Source organism: Aythya marila (genome assembly GCF_965140915.1).
Source record: "Aythya marila genome assembly, chromosome: 7".
Taxonomy (NCBI): domain Eukaryota; kingdom Metazoa; phylum Chordata; class Aves; order Anseriformes; family Anatidae; genus Aythya; species Aythya marila.
In genome coordinates this window covers 28,593,330-28,618,696 of record NC_139048.1, presented here as the reverse complement: position 1 = coordinate 28,618,696, position 25,367 = coordinate 28,593,330, and the positions used below count along the sequence as shown (strand labels likewise).

General features: G+C 42.8%; 1 protein-coding gene across 8 annotated transcripts in view; it reads right to left on the bottom strand.

Moving 5' to 3' along the window:
* Positions 1-25,367, bottom strand: part of WAPL (WAPL cohesin release factor) — a 156,487-nt gene that overhangs the window by 66,232 nt on the left and 64,888 nt on the right. For 4 of the 8 annotated variants that reach the window (XM_082765221.1, XM_082765228.1, XM_082765223.1 and 1 more), the window contains one exon: positions 3,182-3,705. In XM_082765221.1, the coding sequence (XP_082621347.1) occupies positions 3,182-3,705 (524 nt within the window). Of the gene's footprint in view, positions 1-3,181; positions 3,706-5,975; positions 6,115-6,650; positions 6,913-13,024; positions 13,222-25,367 lie in introns of those variants that run through there. The other 4 variants (XM_082765226.1, XM_082765225.1, XM_082765224.1 and 1 more) reach the window with 4 other exon arrangements.

Here is a 25,367-nt window from a genome sequence, read left to right as displayed (position 1 = left end):
AGCGTTTTTATATTAAAACTTGTGTGAACATGAATCTAGTGTCAATTACTGTTTTTAGTTTGTGCCTCACAGTATAAGTCTAACATTAAAAAAAAAGTCACCAGGGTATTTCAGAAATCCAAATAAGTATGGATCTGTAGGCTTTCATCTTATTCCACTGCAAGTCTCTCATAAAAGGTTTACCTGACTACTAAATTGTTGCATTTTTGCTCAATATGAATTACCAGCTTGATAATTTTCAAATGACTCAACTTACTTGCTAGCTACCAAGTTCTACCTTAACAAAGGTGACCTAGCAGCAACTATTAATGCAGAACACTCTTCTGCTATTTCTAAGTTACCTAAACTCCTACTCTCTGTAAATTACCTGTTACATGCAGGATTACTCATGAACATTCTTCAGCCAGCATTAGGTCTCGATCAAGCAACATAAGGGTAAGATTATGAGAAGCTTTCCACATTAAGAGCTTCTCAAAGCCTTTAAAATGAGATTGTTACAAGTACTAGCTGAAGGCTATTAAAAAAAACAGTAAGGCACACCATTTTAAATAAACGACACAGATCCCCAACTGCATTACAACAAGGTTGCACAACCATTAAAACAATCAAAAAAATGGGGACTGCTTTTTAATACCAAACAGTAGTTAAAATTAACGCATGTTGCATCACCGCCATTTTAATAACCAAAGAAATGAGCATTGAGGCAGGGAGCCTTATCTGGTGCAAAGTCAGATCAAACCGTAGTTCTCAGCTTGCCCACAGCCACGTAGTCTCAGTTTTCACCTTATTCTGGGGTAAGGATTAAGATCCAGTGACGGCACGTGCTATCAGGGAGCCCTGACACCTTGTCTATTCAGTATCACCACAAGGACTTGTAAATTGTACTTACAACAAGTTCACAAGCACAACACGAACATCAGTATGGACTTAGCCTAGTTTCCTGTACTAGACATACTCTGCTGTATGTTGGTTAAGGTTGAGCTCACATTGCAGTCTCTCTCACTCTGGAAATATTAATACTGTTCTACCTGCTTGCCTTTTTTTCCCCTCCTTCCCTCTCTTCAGCTATGGCAGAACTTGCTCCCACAAGAATCTGTAAGCCCTTCAAACAAGTCTGATTGAACCCAGCAGAGTTCAAGAGTCACCAGGAAGGAGGGAACCAGGGAAGGGAAAACATGGAAGCAGTGCAAGTACATGAGCTGTATGTTAGGAGACCACACACCAAGAAACAACCTTTTGATTGTTACTCCGTTTTTCTCCCCCAAGTTTCCTCTTGCCTCATCACAAATCAAGCTAACTACATCTCTGCAGGTCTGAAAGACAGCCCGGTATCATCAAACTTTACTCACTAGTCAATGTAACAAGGAAGCCTTTGAAGAAGCTATATCCATGGTGGCTGAGTACACCACTCTCTCAAATTGCTCAATGCTCTCAGTGACATTTTCAGGGACCATTTTTATTTATTTTGGTTAAGTCCACACACAAGTATAATATCTGCTTAAACCATCCAAGTTTCATTTACACTTCCTGTCCAAAATAAACACTATTGCCAGTCCCGGTCTCCTTACACTTATTTAATAGGATGTTACGCAAAGATTCACTATCAGTTGAATTTGATTTCTGAAGCAGGGAGTTATGAGATGGGTTTATGTCTTCATATGATGGGGTGTAAACTGTCTGTAAGAATACATTCTGAAACAACAGCATTGTCAGGCCAAGATCCACCCTGTCCTTCACTTGCTGGCTGGTTTGCAGCCAGTGCCAGATACTTCAGCAAAGCACATGAGGCAAGCATTTGTTCCTTCAGTGAGCTGTCGAGGTAACCTCCCCCTTGGCATCCAGACCACCGCCACCAATGGCCTCATCCACTGAGACTCATCAGTTTCTTTTCAGAGCCGTATATACTCATGGCATACGTGGCACTGTCTAACAAGGAGTCCTGGAATTTACACAGGCAAATTACAAAAAGGTTTTCTGTTTTAAATATTCTGTGTTGTTATTTTCCACGCTACCAGAACAACGAAGCACCAATAAAACTGCAAAGGTCTGTTCCTCCCAGCCTTTTATGCAACACAAATTTTCTCCCCACAGCTCATATATTTTCCTACCTGAAAAATACTGCTCTAACAAGGCTCTTCTACGTTGAAGCCATTTCATTCTAAAACCTGCTCTGCTACGTTCTCTCATTAACAATCAGGAAAACTCATTACTATTTCATTCCTTGTAAATACTGGGGGATGAATCTCTCCAATCTCTTAAGAAAACTTAATTCAAACTTAGCAAAGCATAAAGTGTATTTCCAGACTGAAGGTGTTCCATGCTTACAGATAAATAAACTGCAGAAAACCATATGAAAAACATGAAGACTTTAGCAGCAAAAATAAGAGTAAAATTGAAAGAACACTATATATCCCACCAATCCTTTTGTCAATCTAAAACCCCATCAACATTCCACACTTTTTCTTGAGTAAGATTATTTCACAAATTACCAAGCTATGCGTTTCCTGCGCTATTCAGCATAGTTCCTGTCTGTTGCAAAAAAGACCACTCAAAGTTCTGATCCCAGGGATAAGTTAACCGTATCTGAGAATTCAAAGTTACATAACTTCTTCTCATTAAAGTTGATTATGATAATCCAGAGCAAGTCAGTAGGTGTCAGCTTCATCAAGGTTCATCTAATGTGATCTTCTGCCCAATTTTAGAAGCTACGGTTTAATCAGCCCATTATATGAAAACTTCTAATGAGATATGACAGGTGATCTTATCTAAGAATGACTTGAACAAGATTACAGCAGCATTCAGCACCATGGGGTCTGCAAATTCCCTTTCTAAAGTATGAAGATCTCTTACAAACTGTTTGGGTCTGAAAAGAGCTCCTTAAAGTTTAACAGAATTCTGTTTGATAGATCTGAAGCTTTTTACATACACATTGATAAAAATGTGCTAATTAAAAAAAATACAGACCTCTAGGCAGCTGAAGTTCAGAAGACTACTTTTTCCATACAAATCACTGAACAGGCAGATCACAAGCTATACCTGCACAGAAGTACCCATGTACCTGCACTAAATTAGAGCCTGCTACAGTTTGATTAGAACAGTTAACCAACCCCAGAAAGCACCAAGTCTAAATATAGAATAGCAAAAAACAAATAAAACTGAGTGGACAGTTGAGTAAACGTACCTGCAGCTACAAGTTTAGCACTGCTGCCTTTGCTTTCTCCATCTTCCACATTTTTGCTTGCGCTCTTTTCTTTTAAGAGAGGAACAGTATTGCCAAAAGGTATCTGCTTGCTGGATGCAATGTTTTCTCCGCTGTCTGGCTGATTAATTCTGCTGTTAGCTTCAAGGAGAGAAGGAAAGTCCTCAGACTGAGCAGCTTCACTGGAGTCCAGCTGAGAGGAGCTTTTAGCCTGTGACAAATTCTTCGAAGACACAGGAAGAGATTCTTCATCACTGTCAAATCCAAACGGATCCTCTGTTACCTCGTCTTCAACTTTGGGTTTTTTAGGAACTTCAGAAATATCTGGTTTGACACTGGGCCTCTTCTGTCCTAACTTGGCCATGAAGGTGGTTTCTCCCCATTTTGTGCTAAGGGTGGTCCGTTTGTTGGAAAACACTTCGTCAAACTTTGAACTGCCGTTTCCCCCTTTCCGGCTATAGGTCTTTCCAAATCGGGATGTCATTTTGGCTCCTGTTTCATATTCTCTGTTGGAAAAGAAAGAGAGAAGCAAATTTACAAACTTTTCAGTACAACCGATTGCACCTCTGCGGTTTATTGGGTCTACAAGCACAAGCAAAAGTCACGTTTTGCATAAGCAGTAGACAGACACATCATCTGCTCCTTTATAGAGACTAACTCATCTACCTGTGAATGTCACTACATCTAAGGTTTCTGCAATCAGCAGCTCATCTACCAACGTAACGCAAAGTTTAGTTCCTTGCACACTTACGAAACAAGACATAGCACAACAAGGCTACAAATCTGCTACAAATATATTACTTTTGGTATTGCTTTGATCTGTTTGTATTTTGAAGTATAGAAGGTACTCCTCTCACAAAGCATCAGCAGAAAACTAAACAGTATTTTCACCCCATCCAAAGGTGCAGCTGTCTGCTTGAGTCCAATACTACTGTATGGTTTTAGATTTTCAGTAGAAAAACGTAAGGATTTTCGAAGTATTTCAGTTGCTACAGACACTTTACATACTAATTCATCACGAATAATGACAACTCCATGTTCTTCTCTGCACACCATCAGACCTACTTAGCAAGCACGTTTATCTGCGCAGTCACGGTAAAGACTGGTACACAGGACGCCTCCACCAGCACGTGATTCGATCAAGGGACAGGAGCGAGGAGACACTTCTCAGTCCCTGGCTAGGAACATGGAGGACACGTTACGCAGACAAGCACAAACCCTGACTGTCCACTGGCTGTTACAACTGCAGCCTGATTCACAGCTTGCTCTGCCAGAAGAATCAAGTTTAAATATAAACAAATTAAACTGGAACACACTTAAACCGCTCCTTGCACCCCTTCTATTCCTACTTTTGTTTGATTCCAGAAGGATGACAGACCAGGTTGTTGGTTTGCCCCCCAGAAAAACAAATAGTCCAACTATAGGACAAATGACAACATAAAAACAAGTGTAACTCTTTCATACACCAGCGTGTCTCCTTCTTTATTTTGGCCCAAATAGGAAATTGTATTTCTTTATAGTCTGTCTGAATCTAATCAAGTCCATCTTCCTGTCTTAAGCTGCTCTCCATAGTGGAGAAAAGCCTGCTAAGGGATAGAAGGGGAGCATTTCAGAGAAATCCAACTTTTTAAGGGTCAACTGCCCTCATTTACAGGAAAGTATATCAAAAACAGGGCTTACAACCATCACTATTAAAGTTCCTATAGGAACTATTTGTGAGACAATACTCTTTATTATTATTCCACTTAATAAATGATATATCGTCTTTCTGCCCATTTTAATCTTGACATGCACAGTTTATCAACCTGGAGCACTAGCATAGCTTCTGCCAAAAGAGCCAGACTTTTCCAGAAATGTCGTTCCAGCACTTTGTTCTAGCAAGACGGCCCCACTCACAGTAGCCTCACTTTATCAGACCAGGCCAACTTTCACTTATACCAACTGAGCAGTTTCTAGGCCCAGCTTTAAGCCCTGGTGAATTCAGAGTATCAGATGTGAGCTCTGGAAGTTTACCAGCCGGGTGGTGCTGCGATGCCAAAGATAAAGGAACAACCACTTGGGGAAACGCTCCTCTCCCCAGCAGTTTAGCAGCTGGGCGGTAAAGGCACATAGTTCCCTACTGACCAGAATTCTGCCGAGAAATGCTGCTCCCTAGACTGCTTCTGATCGCTGCTGAGAATTAAACAGACCATCAGTGCTGCTGGTGGCTGTTACTTTTCAACCCCATCTCCGATTCCTTCTCTCACAGTGCTGTGAGCCTCCTGTGTGCTGCTCCAAGCACGACACTGCCAAACCAGTACTTTCTGCTCCCCTGCTCATCTCCTATCTTTCATCCAAGAGCAAAACTATGATCTCCCCCCAAGCCAGAGTAACTAGCTCTACTTTAAGCCATTTGAAAATACTTAGAGCTGCAATGCCTGAACATTTTATACAGAAAGGCCAGTTTTACAATGACTGAAACTAAATTGAAATATTTATTAACATCTGAAGTTCTATGTAACTCTTGTGAGAAAAAGACTCGCAACAAGTGAATTTTCCCCTCCTAAAGCCTGACTCAAATATTTCCAACACTTTACGTTTTTAGCACCTGCGAAAATAATGACATATTTAAAGAGAATTGGTTTGCAGCTTTAAAGAGGAGGTGTTTGCTGTCGAGAGGACTTCATTTTCAGAAAGCAGAGCTCCAAAATATAGATTAACCTATTTAGAGAATTAAAAATCAAGATCGTTTCGTAATGAGATCTGAATCCAACGATCAATGCTCTGATATACGTACTATAGGATGTAAACAGGCTGAGTATGGAGGGGCGGTAAGTACCGCACTGTACGACCGCACAGTTTAGGCCAGAATTGAAGAGAAGGAAGTACAGCTGCGCTTCCTGACCTCGGAGCACGCACGGGGCTGGATCTTTACTCTCTACTTACAATTCCGCCCCGCTTTTTGCTTAGAGTGAAACAAAAACCTGGACCAGCCTCACCCTGCCCCCGCCGCCTGCCCCCTCTCCCCTCACAAGGCGCTGCGCTCCCCAGAGCGAGGCCGAGGCCGGGAAGTAACCCACCCGCCTGGCTGGGGGGGGGGAACTCGGCGGGGCGGGCAGCGCCTGGGGCGGCCCTGGTGGCGGCTGCCGCCCCCCGCCGCCTTACATAAGCGAGGGCCGGAGCGCGGCCGAGGCCCGGCGGTGACAGTTCCTCCTCCGCCGCCCTCCCCCGTGGGGCCGCGGGCGGAACCGGGCCAGGCCGTGCCCGCCCGCCGCCGCCTGATGTCATTTCCCTTCCGGCCGCCCCCTCCCCCCGGACGGGACGCAGGGCAGCCCCGCACCGCACCGCGCGGACCCAGCCCCCCCTCCCCTCCGCCTCTCGTCCCCCGCGGCCTGCACGCAGCGGCCGGGCCCCGCCGCGCTCCCCGCCCTCCGCGCCTGGCTCCCGGTGCCGGTCGCGGTCCCGGCCCCACCTGGGTGCGGGCGGTGGCAGCGGGGCCGGGCCCGCTCCTTGCGGGCCGGGGCCGAGGCTGTGGGCGCCGCTGGCTGCCGCCGCCTGGCCGAGGCGCTGCCCGTCGGTGGCGCGGCCGTTAGAGCCGTTAGGGCCGTCAGGGCCCACGGCGCCGCCTCCTCCGGCGCCGCTTCCTCCGCGCCGGGCTTAGCGCCGCGCGGGGGCCGGGGCCCGGGACCATCGCGCCGCCATTTGCCCCGCTCCTTCCGCCACTGCGCGGCCCACGCCCGGCCGCACCCGCAGCCAATCGCACCCCGCCTTGCTCAACGCAGCGCGACGCCGCCGCGCCTGCGCCCCGCCGGCACCGCCCCCCGCGGTGCACGCTGGGGGTTGTAGTTCGCGGGGGCTGAGGCCTGAGGGGTGGCCTAGGCCCGGCCCGCCCGCAACCCCCCGCGGGAGGCGGCCAGGCCGGGGGCTGGGGCCGGCCTGCCCCGTGCTGCCGCTGCCCACGCCCCCACCCCCGTCCAGGGGCTTCGCGCGCACCTCTTAGCCTCTAGGGGGGGCTCGTGTAGAGTGAAAAAACACCCCAAAAGCGAAAAATAAATTTTAAAAGTCCCCGTCTGGGCAGCGGCAGTGGTTTCACAGCACTGCTGCTCACACCAGCCCGCGGAAAAACGGTTTTAAAATACGTGTGCCAACCACAATTTGTTTATTTTTAAGCAGTAACAAAAATAAGAGGCCTATTTTGTTGCACACACGAGGTTAGGGTTGTCTCCATACTTCTGGTTAAGAAACCTGGCTTTTTCCTTAATCTTTATCCAGTGCAAATTAATGGCTTTCCATAAAGAGACGTATGATTAATGTTTTGTGTCATGATCCCTCAAGTAAACCAACTGCTTGCCTTTACCTGCCACCTATTGATACACTACAAGCTTGTAGGTATAACTTCTGAGGAACAAACACACTGAACGTGCTCTGGTAAAAACACTGCAGTTGGTGCTCAAGAAAGCGAAGATAAAACCAACTGGGTCTTGTGAGAAATACAAGGCAATTTGAAATATCATAGAAGTGCCTGTTATGTTTCAAAGAAGGTTTACAGGTTTATTTATACCTTAAACACCTGACTCAGTTATGGAAGATCCATTGAAAAGTGATTACAATTTTTAAAGTACATAATTTGAATATAAAAGGTGAGAAGATTTTTTTTCCTGTGAGTATTCTTGTATCAGAGCTACTAATTAGCTTGTTTAAACTTCAAGAGTAAAACAGTATGCAAAACTCAAACTGGTTTAGCTATCCATGGCATGAGTTAAAGTCTTATTTGGTGACTGATCTGTTAGACAAAGAGGGAAGCACAGCACTGTGAGAGCCCAGAATACCTCAAGGCTCTCTGGAGTTCTTTACAACATTAGAAGTATTATCCCAAAAATCAGGAGTGAAGAATATGGAATTAAAACCAATAAACTATTTGGAAATAGTTTCTAAATCTATTTGGATATAAAGTTATGTTATCTCCGCACAGAGTAGTCTAACACATTGCAGATTTGTGGTCATGGTGGCATTCCACGTGACTAGCAGATGATGCTCACCTAATTTATGTGCTAACTCTCCTATCTTAGGTATCAGTAGAAGCCTGTAAGTCCAGTAAGACCTTTTACTTAAATGATCATGGGAACCAAACATTGTTATGATAAAAAGCAGCTAGAATGAGGGACAATTTTCCTACACCTGCTTTCCTTTAGATATGTTTGAAAATTTTACTCCCAGTAACTCAGTACTTTTGGCAATTAACATGTTAAACATTGCTATTTCCATTTTATCTGGCTTACCTCAAATATGCAGACAACAAGACAGAGCAAATAAAAGCCAAACCCCATCTACTTTTGGCAGTAGGTAAGTTCAGTTCTCATAAAGGGTGGAATTCAACAGGCATCTTGTTCCTTGTGTGGAATTCTATTATTGATAGTTGCCATCTCCCTTCATCAAAAACAAACAAACAAACAAACAAACAAACTACCACAAACTTCACAAGAAACAAACCACACAAAACACTTCAGTTTGGCATTTGCCTCCATGAAGAAAGCAGTGGGAGGTAAGCAGCCATCTGATTACATCTCCAGCTTTTCCCATCTTAAAAACTTACACTGGAAAGCCAGAGTGTGTCATACAGCTTTACTATTGCATTCTCTAACTCCCCCCCTCAAAAGAAACTAACCTTTTTACTACATATAATGAAGTCAGAAAGCACTGAAAGGCATCAAAGCTGGAGATGAGAGAGAGAAGTGAAACAGAAGGAGGAATGCATAAGAAGGCCAGAACGGTTATTTGGATACATCTCATCTTAATACACCCTATGGCCCTCCCAGTTCTCTTTTTGAGGTTCTGTGCTGAGATCTCAGGGCAGGGGATGGGAAGTTACAAGCCAGATTTTTCCAAAGAAGCTGTAGCCTAGTGCAGAGCCTTTCACATAATTCAGTCTTACAGCAGACATTAAAACATTTTAAACTGTTTCAGATTGGATTTTCTTCCAAAAGAAAATGGAGGCAACACCGCAGGTAAATGGAAGGTTTCCCATGCAGCAGATACTCTGGGGGAAGATAAGGACAGCGGTGTCCTTCCAGAAACTGTCAGCAAGGCTTCGCACTGTTGCCTTATAGTCAAAGTGAGCATCCGACAGCTTAACATGAGGCTACAAGCAGACTTTCAGAGGGGCGTGGCAGTAAGTATCCTTTATAGCAAGTATACAAATTCACAGCATAATGCATCCTTGCTTCGCTCCCTTTCCCACCAAGGGAGAATAAATTCAGTAACCCACTGCCCCGCTTCCCTCATAAGCATTACCCAACACGTAACTCACAGGCAGGCTCTCCCCATTTTCCTAACATCCAGAACTTTTCCCCGAGAACTACAAAACCCAGTGGCACCTCAGTCCACTCAGCATCTTCTTCTCCTCCTCCTCCTCTTCCCCCTTCTTCTGTGTCTCACCTAGTCACTGTTTGCCTCCCATGTTCTCACCAGCTTCCTACAGTATTTCCTTCCTCGCCTCTTCTGCAGGTGGGAAGGGATGCGGAAGAAGAGGATGTCTTGCTGTTCCTGCTGCACTCACAGCTGCTGCAGGGCTTTCATGTCTCAATTAGTGCCACTTAATGTTAAATGTTTCAATGTGTTTTGCTTTTTCTTGGTGAAATGTCTGTCTCCTCCTGTTCCTGTCCTTCAAGTGTCACCCCGCACACCTGGGTGAGAGCACTCAGGGCTTTGCCATTTCACTCCACTGGGGCTAGAATTTCCCTCTTCCTATTTGCATAGCAAAGAAGGGAGGATAAAGAGACACATTAAGCAACTAATTACCATGCTTTAGTCAACCTCTCTGAAGCAGCTTTGAAAATAGTTATTTATATATTAGTATCACTGCTAACGCTTGCTGGAGGAAGTTCAGCAAAACCACCAGAGGCAGCATGGGTGAAAACAGCTGTGCCAAGAGCTGCAGCGCTCAGATCAGACAGAGCTCACAGGGCTGGGGAGGGGAGAAGGGGAGACCTGAAGCCCCCTTTGCATCCCAGGGTGATTTCTGCCAAGAACAGCTTTTCTTAGCATGGTGTTCCTGATGGGCAGCATGTTACCTCTCTGACACTGATCCCTGAGAAGACTGAAAGGCATTCAAGTAGGGGATCTTGATGCAGTCTGGGATCATGTTTTTCTGTATTTATCCTGCAGCTTTCTCATCATACAAGACGGCCAAGACAAGGCATTAAGCTTCATAACTGAAAGGTTAAAAGAAGCACTACTGAGCAAAACAAAGGAATGCTTTATGGGAGTGCAGCAAGGAGCTAGTTTTTGGGGGGGGGATAAAAGGAGTTCTCTGGATCCTGGCACTAATGAATCAGACCCAGGCAGCTAGCAGAAAAAAAAAAGTTGTGCTACTCCACCTTCTCTCCAGCCTGCACACCCATCTTTTGCAATCATGTGAGAGGCGGCATCATCTCTACAACATAAAAGCCTCTGGAAATACTAGTTTTACTCGATGAACCAACAGTCATTCACCTACGGCTAAATTCTCAGTGTTTGTTCTGAGCAATTTTTTTTCCCTAGGTGATCAGCCTGCAAGTCTACTGGAAAAACCTGTGGTGAAGTACTAGTGGGAAAAGCACAAAGTAGCTTTCACCTTGTTATAATAGCCAAGGTCAACTTTCTTCTGCTGTGCAGTTTATCTCAGCAAGCTCTGCTGAGAGTAACTGCCTGTGCCTTTTTCCATGAAGACTTAGCAATATAACAGCATGTTCCAGGTTAAAAAAATAAAAGCACACTCATTTAAAGTTAGGCTGCATTGTCACTGCAAGAGAGGGAGGAAAGCTTAGGTTCTTTGGTCAGATAGAGTTTACATTGCTCTGTTACAAAACTAAGTGGGACTGACTCTCAAATGCCTGCGATCTTTTGCAACCTTACAAGAGGAGCAGATAAAATTCCTCCCTGAAGTTTTCTAAGAATTCTTCTTTTAAGAACTTGTTTCTCATTGTTGTTGAATTTATCTCTGTCTTCAAGCTGGCAGTCCTTAATGAAAGCTATCAAAATGTACCAACATAGCACTTCGTGGGGAGAGAAAGACACGGCAATGCAAAAAGCAATTGGTGTTTTAAATCTTCTTTCTTACAAAGAGTTTGATTGAACTGACTGCCCTGCTCTGTTCCTAGGGTAGCAGCCATTACCTTTGCTAATTTCATTAATGTGCTTCCTTCACCTGCTTGTACATGACCTCCACTTATACATTTACATTCCTTTCTCCTCCCTATTAGGTTTCTGTGTGGCTTTTCAAACACAGATGCTATAATCACTCTGTCCCTTTTGAGTTGATTCATAAGATTTTAGTTTTCACCGTTGTATTTCGCAAATACTTGTTTCTGTTCTTCAAAAAGAGTAGAACTCAGCCAGAAACCAAGTGCTTCTACAGCAGTCACAAAACATTAAGCCATAGCAATGTCAGGTCAAACAACTAAGTAGTTGCACTGAGACCTGTACGTGTGGTGTGGCCTTCGGAAGTTGTGGATGATGATACAAAGAACAAACAACAACTGGAAAAGCAAATCGACAAACTACTGAAACCTTGCAGGACTAAGGAGAACTGATGAATGCATCCCCGAAACTCATGGCAGAGGTAATTACCTAGCAAATTAAACTGATGAAATGAAAATTAAAAAATAACTACATGCAGACTTCCTCCTGAAGGAGGAGGCAACAAAAATATCAGTTAGTGGCTACTGTTGTTTCCTGCCACAGTACAGCTCTGAACCAACTACTTTCCCCTTTATTCCAATTACAGAGCAGTACCATAAAGAGCTGCAATGTCTTCTGCCTGTTGCACAAGAACTTTGTACACCCAACACCACACATGGTGCCTGTTCTGCAATCCTTTCTGCATTTGACAAGGTTCACTACATACACCGTTACCATGCTTTGTGAAATGGTCAGAGACCACGTACAGAAGTGCCTGCTAACAAGTGATAAAGTATTTCAGAATTGTATTTAAATTTAGCACAAGGCTAAAAAAGAACCTGCATTTCAATTGGTTCTTTAGACATACCAAAACTCATTACTGGATTTTGCTACATTTCAAGACAGCAGAACAGGCCCTGTGTGTTCACTGTCCACAAGCACATTATTACCCTAATAATACTGGCCTGTAACAGCCACCTTATACTATAGTTTTCCACTGGATGTGTGATCTTGAGTTTGAGATGAATGTTTACTGTGTATCACCTCGTTCCTTGGTAAATATTTGAAAGACTGGAGAAACACATTTATGCAAGAGTTTAGGCTTAAGCTATGACTGCTACAAATAACTCATAATGGCTCCCTGCTGGTTTTCATGAAGAATGCTTTTACCATATCTTTGTAATAACTGAGGGAAAACAAAACCTAAATTCCCTTTCTTTTCATCTTCTGATGTGTTATCTCAAACAGCTAGAACATTTGGTAACCACAGGTGTCTACCTGATGTTTTTTTGAGCTTTACAGATAGCAAATACATGAGTACCTGAAAGTACATTTTAACCCAAATACCATTGCTGATCACCTACCCAGCAGAGGCATGGCAAAAAAGGACAAGAGCTCATTAAAACAAGAAATATCATTTCACAGTCTACTTCAGCTCACTCCTAAGCAGGCTTGATCAGTGCTGTGCTCCATGTCTCCTAATGGAAGTTATAAGATGCAATATCTAAATCTTCAAAGAAATATCCCACTAATGAAGTACTAGTGCACAAAGCTATTGAGAGGTGGTTATACAGATAACCTCTGAGGTTTCCTTTTATTTGTATTCTTTGGAAGTAATTTACCTTTAAGACTGGAGAAAAATAGACATCAGTAAGAGCATACTGCTTATTTCCAGAGGTAGGTACCTACACATACCAGAAGTGGAGCTTCCACTAGATTTCCTCCCTAAATGCTTTATCTCAGACTTGCAGAAAGCTGCTCCATGGCTGACAGTGCAGATCTTTCCTGTCCCATTGAGTTCCCAGGCTTTGTAATTTTCAGTGTAGGTGCCAAAGAAATTGAAGATCCAAGTCTTCTGGCTTGATTTTCCATCATCTTCTTCCCCCCTGCCAATGGAATATTGAGTAAAGGCTGAGTAATCATACAGACATTGCTTACTGGCTTCACCTTTGCACTGAATAATCACTTTAGTCATTTTCAGTTTGGATCAAATTCAGGCATGCTGCAGAGGAAAAAAAAAAAATCAAAATTCTTTCCCAATCCATTGAATTATCCATCAACAGTTACCAGTCGCTGAGAGTGGAAAAAAAAACCATATTTGAAAGGGCATTGATTCTATTTCTTCACTGTTATTGGTCATAAGTCAACATGTACAAATACTAAACGTTTATGAAATGAAGGCCCGATCAAGTAGAAAAGACGTTTTTAAAGTAACAGTTCTCTGCTGGACTCCAGTGACACCTACTGGTAAATAAAGAAGTTACCAAACATTTACTGAATGCTGAAGCATTACTTTATGCACCTGCCCTCAGGATCACTAAATGTATTCATTTTGACAGCTCAGGCTGAGAATCATGTTACAATTCAGAGTTAGAGTTGAAGGAAAGATTTTTGCTTATTTTTGAAAACAGGATTTTGACGCCATCTGATTGTAAACTTATTGGAACGGCATTTTTATCACTAAGGATATTGTCAAATCGTATCTTACTATTGACAGTAGTACAGTAGAATAGTCCAGTGGATTTTTGGCTTGGAGTACACTGACGTGTTTCCAAATATTTCTTTAACCATTTCATCAACTACAGTCGAGAAACTAAACTTAATACATCTTCACTTGCTCTCAACTGAATGTGTTTTTGCATGGAGTCCAATAATTAAAATTGCATCACCATTATCACAACCAGCTGAGATTGTGTTTTTGCTTCTAAGAAATCCTTCCTATTTGTAGTGCTGAACTGGTTTGTCACAGCTGTATTAGTCTTGTAGGTCATGCAGGTATTTCTCAACATTTCTGCCACTGCTTGTAAAAGAATAAACACCAACAAATTCACTAAGAGATAGTGGGGAGTCATTTTTCTGGCTTCTGTTAAGTAGTTTGTGCATTCTTTTTCTGTTAGGTGATAGAAAACTGACCTTTCTCACCCTGTTAAGGAGATTTCATGATGAGTCCTATAAAGCTCCTGGAACACTATTTCAATAGCAAGACAATAGGAAGATTAGCCTACCTCTCCTGTCTCCAGAATCACAATTCAAAGAAGCTATTTCCAGTAGCCTTTCAGCAAGGACTGGAATGGACTTTTTATAGTGGAAATACAGCTGTCACATTTCTACATACCCTTCTGATCAGGTAATGCAACCAAGCTAACTGATTTCTATTTCAGATATTTGAGATATTTTGTTTAGGAAAGGAGAATCCTCTGTGCATCTTTCAGGTTATTCCCTACAACTCCAACGCTTGATGCAAGACTTTATAAATTTCTTACAGGTCTGCTTCAGAGAACAGATGCATTATGCATGATGTACATCCAGAGACACGGCAGCTACCAGCTGGAGTATGCAGGACCAACACAATAAGCAGAAGCAGTACTTTTAGTATCTCCAGCTACAATGTAGGCCCCCCTATGAGAGCTAACTCAGTGTATTGGCATGTATATTTAAGAAACTTTGTGGCTGAGGGTTTTTTTCTGAGGGTGAAGGGGAAATAGCATATGCAAGGTTTTTAACCAGTCTTGTCATCCAATTGGCAATAAACATCACATTGATAAGGGTCAATTCCATCCATAAGTCAATTGAAAATTTTGTCCTTACTGCCTCTGGCAGGCTCAGAGTTGCCTCATTTTCACCTTTTCTAACATTAAGGCACTCTTATCACTGAACTAAACCAAATATGCCAAATAAACACACTACAAGTCATTCAAGGAACTGAAGCTTCCAGTCCAAAAGCCTATTTTGGTAAAGTGTCCCAGTGTCTGGTACTCAAAAGATCTGTGCACTCTCCCAGGAGACCAAAAATAATATGTGGAGGGGTGAAGATACATGGCAATGAGCAGCCACTACCCAGCAGCACAGATCAACACAGCTCCCAAAGACACCAGCATGGGCATCCCACATCAAGGAATACACAGAGATTTTGAGTACCACAATTTAAGTTCAAAAATTACTCCTGACTTAAAGAAAACAAATCAGGCGAGTTTGCAGAGGCAGGAATATTTTTCTAAGTTACTGGAAAGGGCAGAGGCAGGTGTGAGGCAGTTCAGTTCCAGGGTAGAAAAATGGCACATTAAATGATGATCCCAGTACTCAAAAAAAAAATCTAAACTAGACTCTAAGAAGAATGACTTCTAAAGGAAATATGGATACCTTTATATGTCAGGCTATTAGTATTTTAAGTGATAATTTAATATTGATTTTACAAACATGTCAGTAGTGTGTATATATAATTAGAATGAAAAGGTATTGGAGAAATAGCAGTATGTTGCAGCTTGAATCCAGTGAAGTAAATGTTAAATCTTTGTTCTAAAACTTGCATACATGGATGCATCAGACTCCAGAGCAGAACTATGCATGAGGTCATGGAAATTGGATGCTCAAATGTTATTCCCTGGCACTCTATTCAGGCCCAGGGTTAACTGTAACTTTGCTGAAGTGCACAGTGTCAGACAAACTCATGGGAAGTTGTCATGGTGACAAATGCACACAGAAAGAGAGGGATATAGGAAGAACAAGCCCATAAAAATTAAAGAGACTTTGTATTCACACCTTGAATAAACAGATTCACACAACAGAATATAATTATTATACCAGGATTTAAGCTTCTTGTAAAATAGATGTTAATCTCCCCACACGTGGAGCAAAAATATTTAAGTTGAGGATAACCCATTCATACCTTTGTGAACAATAAGTGGGAAGCTTCTCCTGGCAAGTGAGGAAAGCCTAAGTCACCTGTTTCTAAGTTTCCATTTAAACCCAATAGTTTAAATTTATTATTATTAAAAAAAGAAAAAAAAAAAAGACAAGTCAAAAGCTATCTTTTCTGTGAACAGATACTGTGCTGTCTTTTTGAAGCTGCAGGCTTAGAGGCAGATTTGTCATGCAGCTGCAGAATGAAGTCAACAAGCCTACTCTGTTCCAGGGCTGCTATTCAGCCCCTTTCGGGCAGCAGTGAAAGAAAATCACATCGATTTCATGCTGTTTTTGTAGCTCTACAAAGATATGAGCAGCATCAGATACAGACAAATCATGCCTAGATTGCAGGGGAGGAAGATAAAGCTTGTTGGGTAAACAAAGTATTGAAGACCAATTCAGTGGTTATATATCACTTAGTTTCACACACCTTTGACTTTTGGGTACATAGGGTGTCATGGCACTTTTTCTATAACAACCTCTACCCTGGCTGAGTTACAGACAGAGCTCCAAGTGCAATTAATTGCAGCATGAGTAGGGCTCCTACATCCCTCCTGGAGCACAGATTTTACAGACATCCTCTGTCCCCATCACCAGCACTTCACCTAAGGCCAACACAGGTCTCAGCACTGTGTTCTGCATCTGACATCACTCCTAATTAAAACAGCTAAACTGTGGATTTAACTGTAATATCAAGAGAAATTCCAACTGCAGATACAGGGGAAAAAAAATTCTCAGGAAAGCCAAGGAACAAGTTACCCAGAGAGACTGTGCAGTTTCCATTTCTGAAGGTTTTCAAGACCCAACTGGATAAAACCCTGAGCAACCTGACCTTACACCTGACAATGGTTTGAGCAGGAGGTTCGATGAGTGACTTCCTGAGGTCCCTTCTCACCAGGATTACCGTGATAAACTACATATACAGGTAAGTGCCAAGGGACCCATACACTTTTTGAAGATGGTATCATATATATACACTAATAGCTACCCTATATATTATTAATATTATTAATGTTTTATATTTTTATTTTTTATATTTATATATAAAATATTTATATTTTATATTATTTTTATATTTTATATTTATATTTTATTATTAATATATTAAGATTATTAACATATTAACTTCATCTGTCTATATTGTTAGCACCTAAATTAGAGCCTCCAGGATACCGCATTTTCTGTAAAACCAACACTATAGGTTAGGGCAATTACAGCACATGAATAGAAATAACAGGTCTCAGCACACCGCTGGTTATTCAGATGAATAGAAAAAGTATGTTATGGGATATGTTTTTGCAGCACTCCCAGGGAGAGGAAATAAAGAACTGGTAACAATTTGGAGGTACATGGATTGCCTTTGTGCTGTTAATAGCAAGCCCTAGTCTTTGTTTTTAATGGTCTTGGAAACTACGCTTGGTAAAAAGCAGCTCATTTAACAGATATCAGGATGATCATAATCATGGCTAACCACGCTGAGATATGAATATACGGTATTTGATAAAGGCAGAAGTACAACACGGCTAGAAAAGCAGGCTGGTGCGATGGAGCTTGTCACAATCCATTGACTGTGCTCTGCCATATTCTTGTTTTAAAGGATACTCAGCCAAGTACAATCATGCTGTATCAAACTTATGTCCTGTTTATTTGTACTGATTGCTCATCTTCCACACTCAATTCCAAAATCTTTTGTTTTGAAACAACGCAAGTTAGCATTGAGCTTGCCTCCTAGTAGTTTTGATTGAGCTGTAGTACCTTCAATTTGATAATTTGGACATAAAAGAACAAGACTTGGAAATTCAACCGAATGAACTGCCTATTGGTGAGCCAGTTCAAGAATTAATCTCTTATTGCCTTCAGGCCATACTTGCTGTGTTTCCTTGATTCCAAATGAAGTTTACAAACACAGCAAAGCTTTTTTCTCCTCTCCAAAGTACCAGCTCCACTGATTAAGCTGAGGGCTGTACCTGTACTTGAGGCAGGATGTCTCTGGTCTGAGTCAGCATACTGAAGCTGGCTCTTCAGGGACAGGACTGCAAGAGCCAGACCTGCCATGGGTGTCCCCCCTGTTGGGACCAAGTGTGGGCAGAACGGAGCAAACTGGTACAACTCCAATTAGAGTGCTCTCATATTCTTCCTGCAGGAGACAACTGAGAAGGATCTGTCTCAAGCACAGATCTCCTTCCTCTCAGCTCACGTTGCATTGTCTTCAGACACATTACAATCCAAATACAACCTTCTGCTTGTTGCTAACGTATGAGTCAGGAGACCCCAGCATGTCCCTTCCTAGAGAACAGGAAGCAAACTATCAGACAAAGGACAAGGTAAACAGCCAGTCTCTCAGGAAACAATTCTACTCCATGAGGTGTTAGAGAATGCTGCTTTGTACCTCAGATCACAGCTACCTGCTTTTATGAATACAGCCTTATATGCTGACAGCTAATAAGGAACCACTAGTCTACAAAAGTATGTTATGCTTTAAATCTGCTCAATCTGAGGCAGTTCATTCAGATGAATTTTGGAGTCCTGTTATTGCATGGTCAGATTAAGATTTTAAGGCCAGAAAGTTTTATTAACGCATTACCTTAACAATGGCTGTACCACATCAGACTGTAGACCCATTTAACCTGAATTCCTACCTCCTGTCTGGGAAACAGCTCAGGAACAGAGTAGTTTACAACTGCTATGGCAGTGCTCCAGCAGGTTTCACCACCCCACTCTGGCTGCCTGTGCTCATGGCCAGCTCAGACATGATGCAGACAAACACATTGTGTGCAAGAGCTGTGAGAAGCCTCACCAGGGTTTTCTCTGCCTTGCTTCATGCTGCATTTAAGTTGAGGCCCTCATACTTGGTCTGGCTCAACAGGTTTGAAGTGCAACCTCTAATCCATAGCTATGCTGGCTCTTCTTGCCACACAGGTCTCATGGAATTGCGACCCTCGTTGGCAAGGCCACTGTCCTGCCTACCTTCCCGTCAGCCTTCCCTTGTGGAGCAGCCCATTCTTGAGGTTACCTGATGGCAATTTCTTCAGAGACAATTCTTTGGAGACAAACGAGAAGTTGGATTCTACATTATGTTAGAATCTTACACCAATTTGGTAAGAACGAAGGTGCACTGCAAGAGTTCTTGATGAATATAAGTCCTCCTTCGCCCTCTACGCTCTTCTCAAAGCTCCACTAATAAAGCTTAGAAATACAAGCTCCCACATATTCTAGGTACAAAAAAAAAAAGATATTGGACAACTGACTCAAAAAATAGTCAAAAACTTAAAAATAAAAGCTTCTTTGCTTTACAAGTCTATTTGTTAGAAAGCCTGACGCATGCTTCTAGCACCTTATAGTATAAGACAGAGTCGGTAATCAGTAGGAATAAGAATTAGCAGTGAAGGCAATGATATTCATGCAGTGCAATTTACCACAAAGCATCTGTCTGTACATTAATTAGTAGTTTCCTTAATTAACTGTAATAGGAAATACCAAGATTCTCGGCTAACCCTGTCAGTTAATATTAACTACAGACTTAGAAAATCATATAAAAATAGAAAGGAAATTGAATCCTGCAGAGGCAGCAGTAGCACTTTATAAGGAATGCAAATTTAGCTTGACTGGGAACTGCTGTATTGGCACCATTGATCCCACTCCACTATAGAGTTTGCCAACACACCCCACCAAACACCAGAATTCAATATATGTTGTTCAGTTAACTCACAGCTCTCACACAGAACAAAAGGACTATCATAGACAGAAGAGTTGATAACTCACATTCACAAATACAGATTCTGCTACCAAACAGCCAGTATCTTCTCTAGTAATAACCATCAGGCAGAATTAATCTGTTTTCTTTCCAGGAGAATGTCCTCTCCTGCGCAAGCAAAGACACAGATAGGTCTTCTAGATGAGGCTGGGACTCAGGCAGCCTGTGTTTCTGAGTAGCCTTGCACAACTCTTACTTCACATACATTTCTGAAGTAAACAATGAAAATACTGCTCTTGCCTTGCTAACATTTTTTTTTGTCTTCCATCGGTATGGCTTTGGACAGAGGAAATTCCTCTTTTTGAGGCTCTGAATGCAAAGCTGCCATCTTTTACAGATACTCATTAAAAAGAAGTCATTCAGTGGTAAAAAACACTGCTCTGGAGAGAAGGGAATGTTCCCCAGCAGGCTACTTTTCTGAGAACAGTATCTGGCCTGGCAGGCCTCCCTTGTAAAGTATGGTAGAACCTGACTGATACTACAGGAGTGGTCACATCTGAGTTGCAGTTTGGTCCATTGTAATTCATAACAAACATTTTAACAACATTTTTTAAGATAAGACAAGAAAAGACTAAAACAACTACATGTTGTAATCCATGGATTGTCCTGTCACTATTTTACCACTGCAATTTGACAGCAGGGGCTGTCTCAAGCACTAAGTAAAGTTTTCACTCAAATAATTTCCCTGTAATCGCTTTCAGAAGCGGTAAAAGAACAACCAAAGCCAGCCTGTGACTCTTGCATAACTAGAAGCAAAGCTACAAGAAGTTTGATACCTAATCTCTTTTGCTTAGGTAAGCCTGTCTCACCCCTTATGCTCAGCCTCCATCAGCTTTCTATCCTTGGCTTTCAATTCTCTATACTGCCTCACTGCATGCTTGCTCATATTGGCACCTAGAACAGGCACCTCAGGATAGGGAAAGAAGAACCATACCTTCAGGAGGCAGTTTAAACATGGGTTACACAAGTGACAAACTCCAAGAATGACCTAAAGGACAGTTGAAGAAGACAAGCATAGGGATTTCCATGAGCTGTAAAGCACTGGTAACAAGAGCATTGAGATTTTCTATTGAATATAAATACAGTCATTCCAGATGTCTGAAAATCATACAAACTAGTTCTATTGCTACTAAACTTCATTTTGTCAGGAGACAGCAAGAACTAGCTTTTCTTTAATAAACAAGGAGCTAAATACAGTAACAAGGTTAGCAGCATTTAGCCCTCCGTTACCTGAGCAAGGTTGACTCAAGGATAGTAGCCAAATTTGATTAAACATCTGGATTATACAGCAAATTTTGGTGATGATGGAGGTCCAAGGTCAAGCCAGGCAATCAAACTTCAGGCAAAAACTAATCTAGCAGAAATAATCACAGTCAAACAAAACTTGGTGGGCACTCAGTAGATGCATGACAACAAGGATAAGCCCAAAACCAAGATAGAAAGCCAGCCTGTAAATTAGGTCTGGAACCAACAACCAAGAAGGCAACAGCTGAGTTACAGAATAGCAGTTCTACAACCAAATTCAAACAGATATTGAACTGAGCTTCAGTAGAACTCCTTGGTCCACGGTCAGAGAGTAAGTATGTGTGTGGGTGTAGGTCCCACCTGAGGTTGGTTACTGCTATTAAGGCCTAGTCACTCCTGGCCCTGGTACATATAATTGATTTATCTTAAACAAAAGGTAAAAAAGCAACGTAGTTCTTCAGAGAATCCACAGCTTCTCAAGCACTGTATACCGAGGATATTTTGGAAGAATTGTACTGCTTCAAACAGATATCACAGGACTACATAGGCCCCATTGCTTCCACACTTTAATTTTCAAGCAGTTACTGGCACAGCTGGCTCTGCACATGACTCGCGCCTGCTCAGCATGTGATCACGTTTCTGTCAGCCTTGTGACAGCTCAGAACATTTTGTCCTGCCTGTGCTCATTTGCAGCCATACAGCTACTGTTTGGAAAATGGCAAGAGCGCCACAGTATGATCCTTCCATCAGTATGGCCAGTTCTCCTTCGCTCCAACTGCTATTTTAAAGAATGTCCAGCAATGCCTTGCAGAACAGGCTGTGGGTGTATCTTCCCCACATCTGGGATCTTTATAATGACTCCAAAGGGAAAATCAAGAGCTCAGTCTGTTTTATTATAGATCATTTTAAATGTACCTATGACGTGTGCTATTGTACTGTGCAGAGGAGAAAGGTAGTAGTAGTCAAAGAAGTTTCAGAACAAAGTTAGCTCTGTACTCTGGTTAGAATGGTTAATGTTACTGAAAAGCAGTGCTCAGCAGGAGTTATTGGCCTGGAAGAAGTACTGTACTGGTGTTTCCATTCTGCTTCCACAATCCAAACCAGCATCTGTGCATGGTGCACTGTATGGTGTTGACATGCCTTCTGTTTTCCTGATTCAGAATATTCTTGCTCTGTTGATAAAAGGAGTGGAAACATGGAACAGCCTCATGGCTGTTTCACCTGGTGGTTTGTTAAAGTCCAATTTAGAATAAAAGAGGAGTTGAAAATAACTTAAATATCATTCACATCATGAGCTTGAAGAGAGTTTGTGGTGATTTTAAATGTCACACGAGGAATGTTTGGGAACGTATTTCAAGTTTGCTCAACCAGAGTGCAACTTTGAAAGAGAGGCTTCTTCTTTTGTTTAAACTTTATCACGTCTGACAAGAAATAGCAATAGAATAGCTGCACAGATAGCAGTAAATAAGCCACTCTCATGGGAGCAAAAAACACCTTCAATATGTTGGTGCCTTGAGTGAACTAACAGGCCTTAACTGCCCTCGCCAGCTTCAGCTGGTACTTCCACCCACGCCTTCTGCCCACAGGCCCAGAAGTTCTATTTAAGCTCAGCGTTAAAAGCTTACCCTTTGTTTGAGTTGGTGTGTGAGTTTTAGTACTGCCATACTTTGTTAAGCTAGAGTTAAGCTTTTTTTTTTTAGGGTGATTTCAGGTGTATTTTTTTAAGTTATATCTGACCTTGAATATCCCTTAGATCTAATTCTGATGTGGTTCCTTAACTTGATTTTAGATCACGTAATCCTCTATTGCTCTTAAGAGTACATATGAAGATTAACACTGCTAGTTGCTTTCCCTGGGCTGATTTTTCTCCTGCTTGTTTTTCTGAGGTGCAGGGGACTGGCTGGGCCTTGGCTGATGGAAGTTCTGGTTCTCCTGACTGCTACCATGTCTGGTTTGTAGCTCTTTGGGGAGCTGCTGCTCCTCTATGTTTCCTGGCACAAAACTTTCTGCATTGGTTTCACTTGTTGAAAGCAGTATCTTGAGTTAAGTACTCCTATTCTCTTATATTCTTAAATGAATGCTAGTAATTCAATATGGGCTACAGGAACAGAATTAATTGAATAATATTTCCATAGGTGAATCACGCTTAAAACCCTTCTATTGTAAGAAAGTAAGAGTTTCATACTGTTGCATTGCATATTGTTTCTGCTATTTTTCAAAGAGTCTTTACGCACTAATTCAGATTGTTACGCTCAGTTTTACTGTAAATGATAATTATAGGTTAATTTAAGCCTTATATACAATTATCCTACTTCATTAGGAAAGTATTTCCCTCTGCCTGTAACTGTGATGCTCTTATTCACATTTTTTTTATCACGGTATTGTTTAACTTGCACTTGCTTCTTGCATGAAACTCAAATTGGTGTTAATGCTTTTCCTACATACTTTGAGTTATTACTGAACTAATACTTCATACATGTAAGAGTTTCCACTATTAAGTGATAAGCCCATAAACAATTCTATCCAATCTGTTACTTGTAACATGATAATATCCCTGGTATCATTGTGATTCTTAGGCACTTAAAAAGCTGAAAGACAAGGACTCTGCTTGAGCTCACTTCTGGTTGTACTGGGTCTGTCTGGAATGTTACCTTTCCCGGCAGCAGCCCATACAGTACTGTGCTCTGCACTTGTAGCTGAACAGCAGTGTTATCACACCAGTGTTGTGTCTACTGCTGAGCAGTGCTAGCACAGCATCGGGCCTCTCTCCAATCCTCCTAGGGGGTGGGCAAAAAGTGAGAAGAGAAACATCACCAGGGCAGCTGACCTAAACCAACCAAAGGGATATTCCATACCATATTCCATACCAGGCTAGTGTCCTGGTCGGGGTCTGCTATAGACCGCCGAACCAGGATGAGGAGACGGATGAGGAATTCTACAGGCAGCTGACAGAGGTTGCAAAATCATCAGCTCTTGTACTCGTGGAGGACTTCAACTTCCCTGAAATATCCTGGAAGCACAACACAGCCCTGAGAAAGCAGTCTAGGAGGTTTCTGGAGAGCGTGGAAGATAGCTTCCTGACACAGCTGGTTAGTGAGCCTACCAGGGGTGGTGCCCCGCTAGACCTTCTCTTCACAAACAGAGAAGGACTGGTGGAGGACGTGATCGTCGGGAGCTGTCTTGGGCAGAGTGACCACGCAATGGTGGAGTTCACTATTCTTGGCGAGGCCAGGAAGGGGACCAGTAAAACCGCTGTATTGGACTTCTGGAGGGCTGACTTTGAGCTGCTCAGGACACTAGTTGGTGGAGTCCCTTGGGAGGTGGTTCTGAAGGGCAGAGGGGTCCAGGAAGGCTGGGCGCTCTTCAAGAGGGAAGTCTTAATGGCGCAGGAACGGTCTGTCCCCACGTGCCCAAAGATGAGCTGGCGGGGAAGAAGACCGGCCTGGCTCAACAGAGAATTGTGGCTTGATCTTAGGAGGAAAAAGAGGGTTTATAAGCTTTGGAAAAGTGGGCAGGCCACTAAGGAGGACTTTAAAGAAGTAGCGAGGCTGTGCAGGGACAAAATTAGGAAGGCCAAAGCTCATCTGGAGCTCAATCTGGCTACTGCCGTTAAAGATAACAAAAAACGTTTCTATAAATACATCAACACAAAAAGGAGGATTAAGGAGAATCTCCATCCTTTACTGGATGCGGGGGGAAACTTAGTTACAAGAGATGAGGAAAAGGCGGAGGTGCTCAATGCCTTCTTTGCCTCAGTCTTTAGCGGCAATACCGGATGTTCTCTGGATACCCAGTACCCTGAGCTGGTGGAAGGGGATGGGGAGCAGGATGTGGCCCTCATTATCCATGAAGAACTGGTTGGTGACCTGCTACGGCACTTAGATGTGCACAAGTCGATGGGGCCAGATGGGATCCACCCAAGGGTACTGAGGGAACTGGCAGAGGAGCTGGCCAAGCCACTGTCCATCATTTATCAGCAGTCCTGGCTATCGGGGGAGGTCCCAATCGACTGGCGGCTAGCAAACGTGACGCCCATCTACAAGAAGGGCCGGAGGGCAGACCCGGGAAACTACAGGCCTGTCAGTTTGACCTCAGTGCCAGGAAAGCTCATGGAGCAGATCCTCCTGAGAGCCATCATGCAGCACTTGCAGGGGAAGCAGGCGATCAGGCCCAGTCAGCATGGCTTTATGAAAGGCAGGTCATGCCTGACGAACGTGATCTCCTTCTATGACAGAGTGACGCGCTGGGTGGATGAGGGAAAGGCTGTGGATGTGGTCTACCTTGACTTCAGCAAGGCTTTTGACACCGTCTCCCACAGCATTCTCCTCAAGAAACTGGCTGCTCTTGGCT